Source organism: Lepisma saccharinum, chromosome 1 (genome assembly GCF_977018435.1).
Source record: "Lepisma saccharinum chromosome 1, izLepSacc3.1, whole genome shotgun sequence".
Taxonomy (NCBI): Eukaryota; Metazoa; Arthropoda; class Insecta; order Zygentoma; family Lepismatidae; genus Lepisma; species Lepisma saccharinum.
This window is the reverse complement of record NC_139229.1, coordinates 186,116,708-186,136,522: the sequence shown is the minus strand read 5'-3', so window position 1 is coordinate 186,136,522 and position 19,815 is coordinate 186,116,708. Positions and strand designations below refer to the sequence as shown.

Here is a 19,815-nt window from a genome sequence, read left to right as displayed (position 1 = left end):
ATTTTTGTATGTAAATTTCTGGATTTTAAAAAAGCAATAAAAATGAAGTTCTTCTTTCAAGTTTTATTTAGCCTATTTACTGTATATTTAACCTTTTTGGTTTTATTCAATACTCTTTCCCTGTTTCTATTTTCATTATTTAATGCTTGTAAGTTTGCATATTTTCCCTATGCACCCACTACAGGAATCTTGTTTCTACAAAAAAAAGTCATAACAAAAACCATAAAATCAATCCTCTCAAGTTTTATAAACATAGCAATAGCTTATATACATGCAGTATTTGTTAAGTTGACTTGACTTAAATCAGGGTTTGCAACAACATAATCAAAAGTGTCCATTCCATAGCAAGCAGCTCCATATGTTCCATTCACAGATGCAGCTATAACTGCCCCACTGAATTCTGGGTAATAATTAATTATCCTTGTTATGGCTTCCTGAGCTGCAACTACTGGATGAGCACCTCTTCTCATTTCTTCCACAGCAATGAGACTAGAAAAAAAGATATTTATGAATACCATCAATGCCAATTACAATTAACGAAAGGTAAAAAGTAAAAGGTTAGGCCATCCCCTGTTCATTGCACCATGTCATGAAAACGTGTAAGCATGTGGAGATGGAGCTGCACCCACCCATTTTCGATCTTGGTCATGTTGGAGGTGATGTGATCAGCACCATGGTCCTCCCAACTTTACCCCTGATTATTGTTCCTAGGTACTGATATGTAAAACAATTCTTGACAATCTACAGAAACAAAAACTTTACTAGCCACACTATTACATACTTGGTTCAATATTACTCTCATTAATGCAGTGATCAGAAATAGCATGCTACATGTAGTAGTAGTAGCTGTGATAAACAGTGTCATTACTACAACAAACAAGATCATCTTTAGTTGATTGCCTTTAAAATTATGTTACACAAAAGTAGGAACATATTACCTGGGCAGGAAACGCATCATGACATCACCATTTCCTGTAGCAGCTGCACCACCAACTTCATTATCAGCATATGCTCCAGCACCTGGAATTGGTGAATCACCGACACGCCTGAAAAGTACGAGAAAAAATTCATCTGTGAGATGAGACACCGGGACAATGAACAGGCAACCAATAGGGTGTGACGACCAGTAAAATACACATGATTTAACAAGTACACTGGCCAGTGCAGCCAACTCTTGCAAGACACATTGCATGGTCACTTTCAGTGTGTGTTTTCATGATGTATAAAAATGATGACAGAAGTTATCAATGAATAATATACAGTGTATTTGGAAAGCCATTCTACACTTGATTAATACAAATTATTAGGCATATGCAGATTATTTAGATTCATTACATTTACACTTGATGAGAATTAACAGACACTATTAACTGTACTAAATAATACGGAGTACACAATGCAAATTCTAGAAATTCCAGCCCATACTTCAAATTTTGGATTGTATAAAGAAAGGTGTTCATAGAAGTTATCAGATGAGCCATTGTGTAGTCCAGAAATTAATCATTTAGATAAAATTCAAGTATAATTGCAGGTTTTTCCACAAGTTTAGCAACACACAGAACTGTGCTTGCTACCATCTTGAAACTAAATGGTAGAAAGAATAACAAAAACAACACTCAGAAAGAAAATTATGGAACTGGTGGTGCAATAAAAATAGACTAGCAACCGGTATATTTCTTTCCCGCAGAAAAGAAAGAAATATTTAACATAATAAAATGCAGGCTCAACCAGGACTCTACCGAGCCTGGCTGGCCTCACCTGATTTTTCGCTATCGCTGTTTTATCTGTGTGAAATCGTGCTCAGTGGTAGAACAATGGCACGGTATGCCAGAGACCTGGGTTAGAGTCCTAGTCGAGCCTGCATTTTTCACTGAAAATTATGTAGTATATATCCTGTGTATGCCTAATCTTCAATAAAATTAACATCTCTACACTGGGAGGAACCAGGCAACGTCGAAGTCTACTGTTTTTCAAAGGCAACAGATCCTGTTGCGCTAGCACTGGCAGAGACGATACCATGCAGGTAAAACAGTGATAGCGAAAAATCAGGCTAGGCAAGGCCAGCTTGCTAGCTCAGTGTTAGAGCAATGGCATGATATGCCAGAGACCTGGGTTCGAGTCCTGGTCAAGCCTGCATTTTTTACTGAAAATTTCTACGTAGTACATCTCCTGTGTGTGCCTAATCTTCAATAACATAATAAGTAGCTTAATAATATTCTGTTGGTATTGATGAGATACTGGACACTGTAATCATGTATCAGGCCCAGTATGTCATGTAGTCAATTGTAGCTTGTATTATATACACTGCTACTATTAACTCAGCTACCTTTATAGATCATATACCAAGTATAGTTAAGATTAAACCAAGTAGCGATTAGTCTGCTGTCACAAAAATATAGTAGAATGTTGGAAAATTTATATTCTACATAACTATCTCTTTATGTGTCATTCAGCAAAATTTATATATATATATAAATATATAAATTCCATATCCAGTATACAACATAGTAGATTAAGTAAATACTGATTATAGAGCCTGGATTAACTGTATCAGCAAATATTATCAAAAATGTAGGTATATCATAGCAAATAACATTAAATACGGAGAAACTACTACTCACTTTTATCCGCGAAGCTGTTTTTCCTTTTTCGATTGATTTCAGTGGTCACTGCCACCATCCTCGTTGGAACTTGCTGTGAGTACTAGTTTCTCTGTATTTATATACTACCGCGTCTATCTTTTCCCAATTATAAATAACATTAAGTAATAGACAATCTTGTTTTCTTTACAAAATTTTAAAATTCAACTGGTGTCTTGCTGTGTGTACTACATTCAAGCAACCTTAACAACAGGATTTGTTTGTGCTGTTTTGTTTTCTTTGAATCTGTTAAGTAATATCCTATGCTTCCCATACTTTAAATAATAATAATAAATAAATAAAAAATGTACATTAGAATCTATATGAATGACTGGATTTTATAGGTGCTTTCTAGGTTTAGCAATTTTTCAAGTTTATGAAGGAAATTCCTGCATATTTCACATTTAATTTCTGGTGCCAATAATTCAGAATATTGTAGCCAAGCTTAGTCTGTAAAAAATATGGCATTGAGCATATCTTCAGAATTTCCTTGAATAATATTTGTAATGTAAATAATTCACAATATTGCAATTGATTTGAATGGCATCAATTCCTACTTTCAACTACCCACACCACACACCCCCGAACCAGTGTTATCAATCAGCACAAAGTGTATCAAATATTTTCAGAAGGAAATAAAATAATCTCAGGGTCCTATGTATGGATATGGGCAGTAAAGTTATGTTCACAATGAACAATGACTCTCCAGACTCATTGTACGAGGGGATATCAAAATTTTTTTTACAGCGAAACGGAAATGTATTCACAAAAACTGAAATATAAATTTAGAAATACATGTATTTTGCCACCATTCCACAAGATGGCAGGTATGTGAACCTCATGCATGCCGAAAGGCAGTTGTTTCAAAATGGCAGCTATGCTTGAGATGTTTGACACAGTTGAGCTGCAGAGTGTGATTCGAATTCTGTGGGCAAAGGGACAGAAACCACCTGAAATCTACCGTGAGTTATGTGCAGTGTATGGTGACATGTGCATGACATTCACAAATGTCTGTAACTGGTGTACAAAGTGCAACGCAGGGCATGTAAATGTCCTCAATGAACCCCATTCTAGACGGTCTCGCACATCCGACACACAGAGCAATGTCGAAGCTGTGGAGGCATTGATTCAGGAGGACTGACGGTCAACAATCCAAACAACAGCGGATGTATTGGGCATTTCATATGGCAGTGCATACTCCATCATCCATGAAGAACTTGGCTATTGCAAAGTGTCACAGAGATGTGTCCCTAGACACCATATGGAGAACCGTATGGGATCCAGTCTTGAGCATTTGTTCTGGTACCATAGGGCTGGAAATGCATTCCTTGACCGCATTGTTACCGGGGACGTATCGTGGGTTTTTCATTACACCCCTGAACGAAAGCAACAGAGTATGGTATGGAAACACACAAACTTGCTGCCGCCCAAAAAATTCAGGACAACCCTGTCTGCAGGAAAAGTTTTGATTACCGTTTTCTGGGACAGCCAGGGTGTCATTCTTGCTGATTTTTGGATAAAAGGAGCAACTGTAAATGCTGCTGCATATTGTGCCACACTGGATCACCTACGAGCTGCTCTGAACCATAAATGTCCAACAAAATCCCTGGAGGAGGTCATCATTCTTCATGGCAATGCTCGTCTTCATGTGGCTGCATCAGTGATGCAAAAAGTCAATTCCTGGCATTGGGAAATTCTCAAGCATTCAGCATACAGTTCAGACTAGTGATGGGTTCTAGCCATTCATTGGTGTGAGTAGACTCATGAGAGCTCGCTCAAATGAGTCGTTCAAAAGAGTCGTCAAGCTTTTTTTTCTCGAAGCACATGCCCGAAGAGAGGAACCGGGGGGGTTGTTGATGCCGATGATTGTATTTAAATAAACGAACACAACGGAATGTGTCAGCCTCTCTTCTTTCAGATTAATACATTTTATTGCATTGTATGTAGGTGGCCAAGATTCAGAAGTAATCAACATTCGATCTTGCTACCAAAGTTTCTGGGTTCTAGTCCCGGTCTGGGCAAGGATTACGACTGTAATTACGCATCCTCCTCATCGTCACGATTAGCTAAAATTGGAAGAAAAGCAGCATAAAATAATGAAAATACAAATACAGAGGGTGAGTGGGTGGGTGTGTGGCGGTGTGTGTGTGGGGGGGGGGATTGCAAACAGTAAATACACACACGCAAACAAAATTTATTGCACACACTTGTTTTCATTACTCTGTCTCATAAGTGAGATGTTCTACATTTGTATCTTGTTTCAGTTTGCATTTCATGCTGCAGATAATGCAAATTATGCAGTACGATAGCATGTACAGAAATGCTATATATTTATGTCAACCTTTTGTTAGTAACAATGTGCATCTACATATTCTTCCTTTTTTTGCATTCGATCACTGGTTTTTATATCGCAAAAAATGTGAGAAAGCAAATCAATAAAATGCACCCCAGATCTACGCTGCGGCACATGCTTTCATTTCCACGAGCATCGCTCGTTCAAGACTCTTTCAACAGCACGAATAGTCACAGCACACTCCCACGACTCTTTCCCCATCATTCGTTCATTCACGACTCTTAAGGCAGCTTGAAGAGTCACAGCACAGCGTTACGACTCTGCTCCCGCCATTCGTTCACAACTCTCTAGATGGCACGAATAGTCATGGAGCACCTTCATGACTCGCTCACCCTTGTGACTCTTATCCTCCCTCATCGTTCGTTCACGAGTCGCGAGCTCACGACTCTTTTGCACAAAGCAGTCTTGCTACCAGCCAGCACCCCTCGCTCTTCGCAGATGGCTAACAGCTGTGTTTAAGAAATTTTTATCGCTCATGAACATTGTCCATGTCCATTCCACGTATTAACTGTTTGTGGTTCTACAGTCATTCAATATAAGTTTCTGCCAATATCATAGTGTATAATCATGTATGAACGAGTTTCTATAAAGCGGGACACGCTATACGTATGTATTTTTTTAAGCGTTGCTTTCATTAGTAAAACACCTTAACTTGTACAGTCACGGACAGTTCTGGCTTGTAACAACCTCATTAACTTTTAATGTTATCACTACAGAAGAGAAGTGTTCGTGGCTGTACCATGAAAGTGCTTTTGTCAGTCAAAATTTGTTTTAAGTCCCCTTTATGCTCAGACACGCTAATCGTGTATTTCAAAGTGTGATCTGAACCAATGTGCAAGATGCCTTCACCAGCGATCGAACCCGAGACAGGAAGGATCGACAAAACAGAAAGACAACACTGTGCAAAGTCCATGGTGCATGTTCTTTGTTTATTCGTTTTAAGGATTTTTTTTCTGACCAGCCTGAAATATTCTTGGTTCGAGTGACATGCTATTAGTGGTGTCGCTCGACTTTATGTCAGACTTTCTCTAATGAGCGTAAGATGTGCGAGATTCTACACAGTGCGTGTGTCGTATTGTCTCATCAACTGGGGTTGTGCGCTCTCTGCTTAAGGGCAAGCATGCTCGCGACCTAGACTCCTTCATTCATTCAAAGAGTTGTGGCACACTTTAACGGCACCTTCTCCTCTCCGTCGTTCAGGGTCATGAAAGTGTGCTGTGACTCCCTCCCCTCTCACTCAGCCCGCCTCACTTACAACTTGGGAAGAGAGACAGATAGGAACACACCCTCCCCCCTCTTGCCTTCCCCGCTACCACCTACCACCATAGATGTATCCTCTTGTCTTTTCAAAAAAGACCCAGATGCATGCATCCACCGTCCCACCGTCCACGCCGCAAAATATGTGGAAGAGAAAGAGGGAAATATCTTCTTGGCGGGAAGGAGTCATGGCACATATACGACTCTTTGAATGTGCCGTTCATTTCTAGTGAACGAGTCGTTACTTTTGAACGACCCAGACCTGGCCCCATCAGACTTTCACCTGTTCGGGTCACTGAAGGAACATCTTGCTAGTGAACACTTCAGCTGCGACAACCGTGCACCATTGGTTATGCGTCCAGTTGAACGATTTCTAACCGCATGGGTGTCACGGTGGGACAAATGTATAAATGTGGAAAAGTAGAGTCATGTTCAACCTTCAAAATGTAGATTTCAGTTTTTGTGAATACATTTCCATTTGACTGTAAAAAAAATACTAGATTACTTTTTGATATCCCCTCGTAATAATAGATATCTGTGCATAATTAAAAATTAAAGAAACATTCTCTTCATATTATTTCATATGGTGATAAAATATTGTAAATTCCTCCTACCAAAGGTATTCAATAAAGGATGCATTCAAAAGTTGTTCTTTTAAACACCTTAATTACATTTTTGCTATAGCATTTTCACAGTCAGTACCAACAACAGCTGCATGTTCATTATCTAACAGGCTTTGCAGGCTGTATGTTACCAATCAAATATTCTATAAACAATTGTAATGGAATGCACAAATCAGTCATTTTGTAACTGTTAATAATAATACAGTGGAACTCAATTTTACATTTTTCCACATTATAGCTAATCTTCATGGTTCTAATAAATCAAAATGTTGTAAACTTTCCCCAGAATTTACATTTTCATGCATTTTAAATTTATTTCACTTTGGTTTCCTGAAAAACGTAAAATCAACGTTCCACTGTAAAAAGGCATAATTAAATGCAGCAATGACCCCTATAACTGAAAGTAACTTTTATCTTAAGAAATTATACTTACCCAGGGACTTTATAGTTTAATCCATTGGTAGAAGTACCAGCAGCAACATTATTCTGGGCATCTATCACAACCATTCCGATAGTGTCATGATTGGAAGTTACATCTTCAATCCTTCCCATGTCATTAGCTTCATTCTTCCCCCTTTTATTAAATAATTGGTTGGGTGTGTATGGACCACAATTAGATCTTGGATCTGGTGACACATTCTGCAATAGGAAAGGCATTTCTCATCTACTTTTGTACGTAACTATGTTAGTGGACTAACTTCAATATTTGCAGTAATCGATTTCTTCAAAGAATATTTTTAGATTTTAAAACTTTACAAAGTGCAGTATTTATTAATTAACAAATAGCAAAAGTTTACTCTGGTTGTTTTGTGAGATAAATATGATTTTGAAGTGTAACGCACAACACCAATTTACAAGTAAAAATATATTGGAAGTAAACCAATAATTTATTATGGTAACTGGTTGCTTTTGAGAAAAAAAATTGTGTGTAACATGTTAACTTTTGTAGCAAATTACCACAACACTAAAAATCAACACACATGGCTAATTCATCACCATAAAATGAAACATTTCAAACATCAGTCATTACACAGATGTTTTCATTACATAAAACTTCGAAAGATTAACAATTAGTAGGGTTGAGGCAATATCAGTTTGTACCAATACTCTTACGTCATGAGCACATACGAGATAGCAAATTGGCAGATGGTAATGTCTTGAAGGGATTGGAATTCCTGCAGTCAATGCTCCCACATGGAAATCAATTGGAAGTCTCTTGGTTCTGTGCACACCTCACTTGCAACAGCATCCTGGTCATTGGCTTGTAAAAATCAGTTGTGGGTGTCTGTAACTCTGGAGTAATCATTTTATTATCCAACAGTGATCCCATTCATACTTTCAAATGACTGTGTGAACCGGTAAGTGATAGTTTTAAGAGAGTAGCCACAAATTGCTCAATCCACACTTTCTGACACATCAAACTGTTGTTTGTACATATTCCTGAGGTGAGGCACCAATCAAGGAGGAAAGCTGCAGTGCTGGTAACTGTCACCTGTATACATAAATCATTGTGGTTAGGGATTTTGTGGCTACGTCCACAAACTCACCATCTGCTAGGTACGCATGGCCTTACTGGTTCCCACTAATACCAATACTATGCTTGGACATTGTAACAATTAAAGTTGTTCAGCATATTGATTAATATTACCAGTGGCGTAGCGTTATAGTACGCTCGTACGCCCGGCGTTCCCAGATTTAAAATTTCAAAAATGCTTAAATGCTGTGATTATAAAGTAAAACGTGACCAATTTCATATATGTTTGACCTTCATGGCATTATAATAGCTATTTTTCGCGATCCGCTTGCAATGCTCCACTCTCAACACTCGTTCTAGCATCTCTTTTCAATGCCTTTCCCGGCCGGACGCCAAGCAGGTTCGGCGTACAGGACTCTATATTCCTTGCTGCCTTTCTGGAAGGAAAGCTTCGATTTCTACAGCACGTGCGTAAATGGTCTCTCTTACGCCAGCATACGAGAGGTCTACCGTGATTGGTTCATGTGACCCTTCCTGCCTTCTGAAGCAGACGACAGTGGCAGAATTCCTACCCGGTTCTTCGCTCTTCGCGCTCATGCAACTCGTGCTATGTGATGCTACAATACGCGATACTGACTGACGTAACTTTACCAATCTCAAATATACTGCTTCTTAATGGCCACTGCATCGTATAATTTATCGCACGAACAGCGATGTGTATTGGAAACTAAAAGATCAACACAGTTTTTGTCAAATAAGTTGGTGAAGTCCTCGTGATAGAAATTCAGCCTGTGGCTGCTCTATCACTTAACCGGCAAAACTATTATTTTTTTTATTGTATTTTTTCATTATTATCTAACTACTTAATATTGTGTGAATGGAAATGTTTATCAGCATTCTCAAGATGAAATAAACAGTGGTCTGAATTACTAATCGGCACTGTTACGTTAGTAGAGTGTACGATATTTGGATCATCCACTCTGCTTTTCCCAGTGCGCCAAGACGACAGAGGTCCCTGGTTCGAATCCCGGCGTGAGCACGGGTGTTCTTTGTCAGTGTCCCTTCATCAATATCATCACTCATATTCATATTCGCAATTAACCAAAAGTGGTAGAAAAGCGAAGTAAAAATAAACCAAATCAATCAGTGGTTGGATCGCCCACAACAATGACGTCTACTGTTGTGCAGAGGCGCTTGTGATTCAGGTAGGTTTTTAATGACTTGCGTCATGCAGAAAGATATAAAAAAAGGTATAGAATACCAGAGTTCAAAACATCTGTGGCATAGTGAGGCATCTAATTTTCTAGCTAAAACATGCAATGATGATGTTTTATTGAAAACCCAGCTTACTTCAGGCAAATAATACCTGTGGCGACTAATACCATAAGTAAATTATTAAGCAAGAAAGGGCCGACTCTTCCTTCCCACCCGAAATGTCCATGCTACGCCACTGAATATTACATAAGTTGTACCACATCAATTTACTGCAGCCTTGTTCTAAAATAGTTAAACAATTGCATCAGAATATTAAAATGGCTGTTCTTTAATCAGAAAATGAATGAAATCTCAAAATTACATATTCCAAAATAAACAGACACTGCAAAAGTGTGTTGTGCAGCACGTTTGTAGACCCCTTGAAAATTCCAGGCAGCCAAAAATATATTGGCTGGTATCAATGATTAAATTTTTGATGCATCAGTATCACTTCAACCCTAACAGTTAAAAATATATTTGTATAATTAAATTTGAAAAGACACACAACATCGACTAAAAGATTACAGATTTACTGGTTCATCCTATGCACCACTTAATTTCAAGATAAAGTATCATCACCATTTGTAATAAAACAGTTTCTAAATGTTACCTTTATGTTTGAGTTAATATCTCTTATACACAACCAGACTTAGTAAAATGTCATTTTTATTTAATAAACAAGAACTACGTTTCTCGCACTGGTAATGTTTCAATGCTCCCAAAGTACTGTCAACAAACCATGTGAAATGATATTTGCTACAATTACTGTAACTACAATGTATGTAAAAAAGATAAGAATTGCTACGGATAACAAATATCAGTTCCATGGTTTGACAAAAATACTGTACAAGTATTGAAATGCTATCAATTTAAGAAATGCAATGCTTGTTATTAACGATATGAGATTTCATTGTTTTGAAGCATAAGCCCAACAATCAATGAACACCATTACTGTTGTGTATGTAGACAGAGGGAAATTTAACACTAACATACGCACATGATGATTTACGAGGATTCACAGCAATGCAGATTTTAATGCCAAATTTACATTATGGAATCAGGATGTCTGATCACATAAAAAAAAAAAAAAAACGGGTAAGAGAATAAGAACGGGGGTATACCATAATCAGTTAGCCGGGTACATTAATAAAAAATCGGAACACCCAGGGAGGATTAAAACGAACGTATTCCTTAATTTCTTCATTAGGACAGGAAGATTATTAATGGAGAGGAGCAAAGCGAAGAGGAAGTAAAATGGATAATGGAAGTAGGAAAGAAAAATGGTTTTAAGAACCACGAAATGAAAAGAATACTAAGGAATGCGCAGAAAATTATCCATAGAGAGACAAACATAGATAAGAATGAGAAAACAATGAGGGAGGGAGAAAAATAAAAAAAACTACAGGGAAAGTTAGTTTTGTTGGGATTCCGTACTTTAAAGGGGTATCAGAAAAAATTGAGAAAACAGTAAGAGAATACGGGATTAGGTATGATGAAGGCCCCCCGGAATATAGAGAAACATTTCACAGAATATAAAAAGGGAGGAAAAGGAAACCCCAAGGAATCTAAACGTGTATACAGAATTAAATGTGAATGTAGCAACGAGTATATCGGACAAACAGGAAGAAGCATGCGTATAAGATGGGGGGAAACACGGGGATGACATTAGAGAAGGAGTCCCCAAAACTGGGTTATCTGAACATATAATCATGAGCGGGCATAAAATCATAGAGAAAGAGGTTATCAGAAAAGAAATAAATTGAATAGAAACGTCTACGAGACCGTGAACATTTGCACTGGGACGAATATAAAACTGAAGAGGGATGATGGTATTTTGGAGGAAATATGGATAAAATTTTTCAAAAAATAGGACAGAGCAATGAAAAAAGAACAAAAGATAGGATTCCATGTTACTCTGGAAGTTGTCCGAGCAGCCGGTGTGGAACGGGAGTTCAGGTTGGAATGGTGACATAATGGAGGGGAAGGTGAAACAGCGAAGGAGGTGAAATAACATTCACAACCTCTCGAACTGGAGTTGATCGCCAGTGCTGGCAGTGCAACTGAACATGTTTTACTGATTTTATAAGACCTCGGTTCTAAGAGGTCCCATGGGAAATGGGGAACTTTTTAAAACTGGATTTTTAACTGGTTGTTTTTGTTGTCAGGGATTGTTTCAATTGCTTCTTAACCAAACCTCTAACCTAATCCTTTTTTAACATTTAGTGACGTGGCATTATGATTAGTGCCTAGAGAAAATATGAACCTGATGAAGGGGGCAGTTGTACCCTGAAACGAAGTTTTCAAATCTTCATACTCACTCATGTAAGCAAGTTCAATTTTATACTAATTTAGTATTGCTTATTTTATATAGTGAGTAACACGCACAATATGCAAATATGTTATCATATTCAATCTGAACAACCTTATGAGATAAGGCAATAGTGTTATAGTACAGTTCTGCAATAATCTGAATCCATTTTGGAAATAGAATGTGATATTCAAAATGCAATTTGGAAAGTATAGTTTTCACAAAAGGCAATACATGATTGTTACTTCTTTCTTGAGAAATCTATGCATTAGTACTTACCATCCAGTGATTTGGTTGACAATTATTTTCTAACCAATCTTTCCACAGAGTTTGAGAATAATTGGTAGTGAGATTTTCTTCTTTGAACCCCATCATAAGAGCAAACTGAGTAGCTTGTTCACCTACTAGTAATGTATGGTCTGTGTACTGCAGTACATGGCGAGCTACTGATATAGCATTTTTCACACGACGTAAAGCGCCAACTCCACCAGCATTTAATGTTGCCCTAAAACAGTCACCAACATCATAGAATTACTAATACAATCACCATCAGTGATGGTGCATTTACTTCATGGGCTTCACACAAATTTTTAAAAACTGTGATCATTTCTTGTCTTACATTCATACATATTCTGTTTATGTCACGATATGTTCCTCAGTGTGATTGGTAACAGTTACTGTTTGATGTACACATCTTTTGTGGCAACTTGTATTTCATGAATGTGAAATTCTTGTTACTAACTTGCCGTTTTCTTGTTCAATTGGCCTGCATATATAACCAGCTGGACATATACAGGGCATTTTATAATTCCTTCCAGGGTTTTGTAAGTCGGTTGCTCAGAGGCCAACTCTCCCATGGGGATGGGAGCATGTCGGTGAAGAGAGTAAATATCAAAGTTTTTAACCCACTTTACAAATGTTCGATATGTCCTCCCTTGGTGACTTGGCGGACATCAATTCTGTAATCTTACTCATGTGTGGTCCACAATGATGGCCTCAGCCTACCTGTTTGTCTGTCAAGTCACCAAGCGAGGACATATCGAACATTTGTAAAGTGGGTTAAAAACTTTGATATTTACTCTCTTCACTGACATGCTCTCATCCCCATGGGAGAGTTGGCCTCTGAGCAACCGACTTACAAAATCACAGAGGGAATTATGAAACACCCTGTATATTAGGGATGCACTAGAATAGCACAACATAACAATGAACTTGCTGTGCATAACTTAAAATACATACAGTTATCTCTATATACAGTCAATGTAACCACATTATCCAAAGTAATTTATTTTAGGATAAGAAACTGTTTGTTTACACATTTATATGTCAAACTCCATCCATAAAACCAATACTGAAACAACAGTAAAATTATTGGCAATTTTAATGATTAAACAATATGTTGTATGCTATTATTGGCCAATATAATTATGCTAATAGGTGCCCCAAAACACAAATTATGATTTTTCCACTAACATCTCAGTACTGTCATCAGAGGATATAGTGTGTGGCAAAAGTAGCAGATTGCATGTCCTCTTAACAATAAAAGCAAGACAAAAGTAATATTTCAAAACAATTAATAATTTTCATGCAAGCAATAATGGTGTTTCTATTTCTAACCTCATAACTATAGGTAAAGTAAAAAAAAAAAAAAAATTCCTAGCATATGCCATACGATTTTGTTTAAATTAACAAGTTTATAATTAATATATATCAAGTGTTTGACTTGTAGTTAAGGCAATGAGTGTACAATTTTTCAGTTATATTTTTGAATGTAGAGAATGAATGCCATTTGTACATCATTATCCTGATACGTTTGTCATACAGTAGGATACAAAATATGTTTTTTCATGGAAGGTTATACAGGAAAATGAAACAATGTTTAAATCTTTGTTGGATCACAATTTCAAGAATCTCATAAACTCTGTGCTTCTGTTGAGTACTTAAAATTCAAGTTGTAGGAATTTTCCTTACCCATCCATTATCATGGCATCTAATGTTGTTTCTCCATTTTCATCTGGTCTTCCACCAAATCCTACAGAATTGCGACAAAGATCTGGATTATTCTCACAGAAGTTGCAGCCTTTTTCCAGTGCATCTATTGCTGATAGTTTCTCCTCATACACTGCTTGCCATGCTGCAGAGTGCAAAATATAGTAGTAATTGCAATAATACAACAGCCCACGTGAAAACTGCTGATGTTCAACTAGATTTACTGGCATAATCCAGGCACTAGCAAAGAACTTTAGTATTATGCCTCCTGCTTGTTCACTCATTTCAGGACAATGTGGCATAGTTTTATACTTGATCACTTGTTACTGTTGGAAGTATGCAATTCAATTTTACATCTTTCAAATGAAAGAAACAAGGGTTACATGAGGATAAAATTTAAGTGAGAACTTCTTTTCTTACAAGATAGGCCCTAAAATGAAAAGTTTGATAGTTTCACTCCTTGCTAATACATTAGTACTCATTAGTAGAATGCTGCATCTCCATGCCATTTAATTGCTCATAATATGCACACATATATCTTCGTATGCTTGTGAGATCACTCCTGAAAATCCTGCTACTGTATCAAATTAACAACTTTATATTTTACCTTGTGCACCTGCATCTATGAATTTCCATGTTGTAATAACCAATGGTAGCTCATCTCCTTGACTTATATGCAGCAATGATGACAACAAAATAAACAGTGCAGAAAAACATTCCATCATGTTGGTCACTTTTAAAACATTAGGCAAACTACCACAAATCCAAAGGAAGAGGAATATCAGTTGACCTTGGATCATGAAAGATAAGATAACAAAAGATAAAAACATATCACAAGCAGACAAAAACTACTCTCTACCATCATTCTTTCAATATTATTTTGAGAATCTACTTCTCTTTGTCAAAGCCAGCAGGCACAGTGCATTTACAAATAAAAGCTTACACAATTACAACTCAAAGCAATAAAAAAGGAAGCTAAGAAAAGGAGCTGGTAAAAATTTACTATCCACAAACACGTGTAACTTCTTTGTTTCATCACTTTTAACATTCGTACTTACATATCTGCTGCGCGGAATATTCTTTAAGGTGCATTCACGTTTTTTTGATCAAAGTAATTTCAATTTTTCACATTACGAGTACTTCCTTATTTTCGTTTTTGCGCTTCAGTAAGACACAATATGGCACGTACACCTTCGTAGATCATCGCACGTCGTGCTTGTGTTTTGTCCATTTTCATTGGGTATTAAGTGTTTCCAACCTTCTTAACCGAAAAAATACAAACATAATTAAAATGCGTTGAACCATTGGCTATAGCCCCAAGACACATTACGTAAGGTTAGGTTAGGTTAAGCAAACATAGTTAAAATTCATGTAACTAGTTAGGTTAGGTTTAGTTAGGATAGGCAAACATAGTTAACATATTTAAAATTTGTTTAACAATGTTTGCCTAACCTAACTGAACCTAACCTAACCTTAGGTAATGTTTCTTGGGACAGATTTCAACTATGTTTGTATTTTTGGTTGGAAACACTGCATACACAATGAACATCGACAAAACACAATCAAAACGTAACACGATCTACGAAGGTGTACGCGACAAAGGAAATTGTGCATCGGAGAATTAATTTTCAACAAAAATAATGATTTCCGCTATGACACATTCCCATATGACAGAAAACACCTTCCAGATGTTCAACAATGCTAGAGGGACTAATTTCCATATGTAGTTTCTTCTGTAAAAATGAAAAAATGTGTTTATGGATAGTAAACTTTTACCAAGGAGCTTGTTACTGAACTTAAAAAATAAAGTCTTGGGTCAAGATTAGCTTGGAATTTTATCACTCCTAGGTGCACTGTTCTATGCAAGAAATCATTACACTATTAAAGCTATATCACCCACAGACATTAACTGATTTTTAATAGAAATTACAAGTGCGCGACAAATGCACATATTCAAATTTGCATCTAGTTTTATCTGGCTAATATGCATTTATTTATAGAGATATAGTATGTCTGGTTTGTACATGAGCATATTATACAGAGGTTGTTTCCTATCTATCAGTGGCGTGCAGTGACCATTTAGATAGCCGAAACACTGAAAATATAATTTTTAAGTAAACAATAGGGTAAAACTTTGGTATGGTCCCACCTCTCACTCGTTTATTTCGTCATTTTTAACATTCGTACTTACGTATTCTGCATTGCGAAAGATTCTTCAAGGTGTTAGTTTTTTTTTTTTCACGAAAATAATTTCCTTTTTGCACTTCTGTAAGACACAATATGGCGAGACAGCTTGACTAGTGTGGTAGATCATCAGTGGGTGTGCAGTGTTTCCAACCTTGTCAACTGAAAAACCCCATGAACCATTCACGGATAGCACCAATTGATGAATAGCCCCACGAACCATGCACGGATAAACCCACAAACCGAAAAATCCCCACGAACCATGCATGTGTAGCCCCAATTCATGAATAGCCCCACAAACCATGCAAAGCAAGGTTAGGTTAGGCAAACATAGTTAAAATTGTCATCTTCTTGCAAAAAAAAAAAAACCAGCATGACAGGAAGTTACGTCATCAAACGTTCGCAACATTTGGTTCACATAGTGCAAGCTAATGAAAGCAATAGGAATTATGCGTCGGAGAGATATTTCTGTTGAAAAATACATGATTTCCTGGTGAAATAGATTCCACGATGAAAGAAAATACCTCCACGAACTTCTAAATGCTACAGAAACTCATTTCCGTAAGTTGTTGCTTGTGTAAAAATGAAGAAATCCATTGGGACCATACCGAAGTTTTACCAACAATAGTAAATCAAGGGGCAGGCTTACCTTGATAAAAATCACAGCTGGTAATAGTTTAAATTAAAAGAATAAATATCAAAGATAAACATCACAACTGATAATAGATTAAATTAAAAGAATAGATATTGAAATAAATAGACCTAATATCAATTTTACTATAAGCAAAATTCTATAGAAAATAACTCACCCTTGACACTTCGGGAGATCACCTCTGCAAGATCAACGGAATTGAAATTCCATCCTTCTCTCCTGGGAAGCAAATTTGTTAACCACCACCTCAAAGAACTGTTCCTTCTTTCTGAGTTCTCCTAGTAGACTAGCTTCAATTGAAATAATTCCAAGATGAGACAGTCTCTCTTCTCCGGTAGAATTCCGAGAGTAGCTTTTGATTCTCTTCAGCGCTGAAAACGACCTTTCTACTGAAGACGTACTGACAGGAATTGTACACAGTAATGACACTAACATATTAAACTGCTGAAAACTTTTGTTTAGCATTGAATTAGTGCTCAGTAATTTTGCAAGTTCACTCATGGTTTTATTTCTAAACTCTTCAGTACTGTACACTACTGTCAGCTCATTTTTCAATCGAATGGCATCGAAGAACTTTCCATATGCATCTAAGAGACTTTGAAAGCTGCTTTCGGGGAACTGGTTAGAATATTGTTCATAGTTTTCATGTGACAACAAATTTAAAAACTTCAATTTAGAATAATCTTGAAACCTCAAATCCAAGTGGTTATCAATGTTATCAAACACTTCGCAATAGATGTGTTTATAGTTTATATTTTTCCTCTTCGAAGGCTCTCCTACTTGAGACACGGTTTCTTGGAAAACCCGTTCAAAGTCGTCACGCAATGCGGCTATGGAGCGGCGAGTTTCTTGGATTTTCTGTTGACAGTACAAAATATCACTTGCTTGGTTCTGAAGGATGTTGTACAACACATCGGTGAAGGTAAATATTTTTTCGAATGTGTTTAAGAGAAAAACAAATTTGAAATCTTCCAAAAGTGCCACAAAGCCATTAATTGGTGCTAAAATATCCGACTCAATTTCTTGAGGGTGTTCTAGCATAGCACTAAACACATCACAAAGTTGAGTTCTGTTCCTGCACACAGTGTTTACCAATTGTGATGAGTAATTCCATCGCGTTGGACAGACTTGTGGAAGACGACGTTGCAAATATTTATCCAAAAATTTAACACGTTTTGGAGATCTTGAAAAGAAGGCTGCAAGTCCATTAAGCGAACTAAAAAATATTTTACACTCTGGTATTTGGCTGGTACTTTGGGACAAAACGAGGTTTAGTATATGGGCATAACAGTGAAAAAATAGGGCTTCAGGATGTGTGACTTTGATTAATGCTTGAACTTCATTCAAATTCCCCGCCATAGTCGGCGCACCATCGAACGTTTGTGCAATCAATTTTTCATTGCATCCGAATTCTGATAAGAAGTGCCTTATAAGTTCTGCAATAGCGTGGGCGTGTTTGTCACTACTTATATGACAGAAACCCAAGAATCTTTCCTTTATCTTTCCTTCACATACATAACGCAGGACAATAGAAAACTGTGCTTTATTTGCCACATCTGTAGTTTCGTCAACCATGACTGCTACAAAAGGAACATCCACAATTTCCAGCTTTATAGCTGATAAAACGGTCGAACCTAAGGCTTGTATTAGGTCGTTTTGAATTCCATTAGAAATTCCTTTAAACACAGTAGAGGTTTCTAAGTGCTCCGCTAAAAGAGGGTCATATTCTGCAGTGTACTTCAACAATTCCACATAATTGCCCTGATTAATACAATTTTGTTTTCCCAGAAAACACATTGCATTGATAAGCCTTTTAAGGATGTCCCTGTTCCGCCGTACCTTTTGATTGTGCAGATATATTTCATTTTTAAGCTGGTCATCAAGCGCACTTTCTATTCTATTTTCCCAAAAAGCAGCTATAGCTACAGACGATCGTAGATGGTTAACCGACAGTCCGTGCTCGGCTATTGACTTCACTAAATTTCCCAAATGCGTGTACCCAGTTTTGGTCCAAGAAGTATTTCTATCCTTTCCAAACAACAGACAATACCAGCAAAACACCGCATTTAGCTCAGCACTACCGGCTAACCAGTCACATTTGGTATACATATTACACTGAAAATGTCTAGTGAATTTACTAGTCTCTTGAACCAAGTTCGGTAGTTCTGGTGTTGGCCGTCCATTTCTAATTATCTCATTTCTTTCTGAGAAAGAACGGGCAGAAAACGGCTTGGACAAAAGCTCTTTTATAGTACACATTGTTCTATATTACTAGATACTACACTTTCATATACATTAGGCAAACCAAACCCTGTAACACGAAAACCGAAAACAAAAACAATCCGATGTGTAAAGCACAGATTAGAAATAGTTATAGAATATAGTTCTTTTTCTTTATTCTGACCCTATCAACTGTAAGTCGATTTTAGTCATCTTTCTGAGTATAATGGACATTTCCACTTTGACATGAAAAACGTTTTAAATCCATTCATTTTACAGATAATGACACAAATATGAGATGTGCAAAATATCTCGGCGATATTTGTTTCGGTTCTCGAGAAACACGCCTTCAAACACCGCTGAAATTCACCTCCTACGTCACAGATTTGAAAACGTTCTCTCCACAGACAGGAGGTCCTCTGACGTCATCCCTTAGAAATGCGTGGAGGCGGGGCTTCTGCTCGTCCCGTCAACTTAGCAAGAGCCGCGGAAGCGACAGGAAATTCACTTGTTACTGTGTAAAACAAGTATCTTACAACTTCCAGTGCAAAAATCTGTGCTCCATTTCTTGGAGATGAATTATGCCCTAGCAGTATAGCAGTATTTACTATAATTCAGCCACTCGTTAGAGAGTTTTTCCCATTAGGGTGACAAAGCAAACCTTGTAACAGTCAATGGCTGAACACGTGAACAGCCTTGCTCATTGCGAATACATAGGTTAGTTCTGACTGGCAAGAACTTAATGTTATAGGAATGCCTTTTCTGGAATTACAATTATTTTCGTCATAATATTTTCTTCGCAAACTTTAAGATAATACGTTTAGAACACTCTGGTTTACACGCCAATTTCTGCAATATAAGA

General features: G+C 37.1%; 1 protein-coding gene across 3 annotated transcripts in view; it reads right to left on the bottom strand.

Annotated features, from left to right (window-relative positions):
- Positions 1-223: 223 nt before the first annotated feature.
- Positions 224-19,815, bottom strand: part of LOC146005245 (N(4)-(Beta-N-acetylglucosaminyl)-L-asparaginase-like) — a 33,824-nt gene continuing 14,232 nt past the window's right edge. The window contains exons 1-7 of one of the 3 annotated variants that reach the window (XM_083144347.1): positions 16,891-16,992; positions 14,505-14,687; positions 13,880-14,042; positions 12,188-12,413; positions 7,306-7,511; positions 939-1,046; positions 224-489 (exon numbers count right to left, since the gene is read on the bottom strand). In XM_083144347.1, the coding sequence (XP_083000473.1) occupies positions 264-489; positions 939-1,046; positions 7,306-7,511; positions 12,188-12,413; positions 13,880-14,042; positions 14,505-14,622 (1,047 nt within the window). In that variant the 5' untranslated portion in view covers positions 14,623-14,687; positions 16,891-16,992 and the 3' untranslated portion in view covers positions 224-263. Of the gene's footprint in view, positions 490-938; positions 1,047-7,305; positions 7,512-12,187; positions 12,414-13,879; positions 14,043-14,504; positions 14,688-16,890; positions 19,046-19,815 lie in introns of those variants that run through there. The other 2 variants (XM_083144355.1, XM_083144339.1) reach the window with 2 other exon arrangements.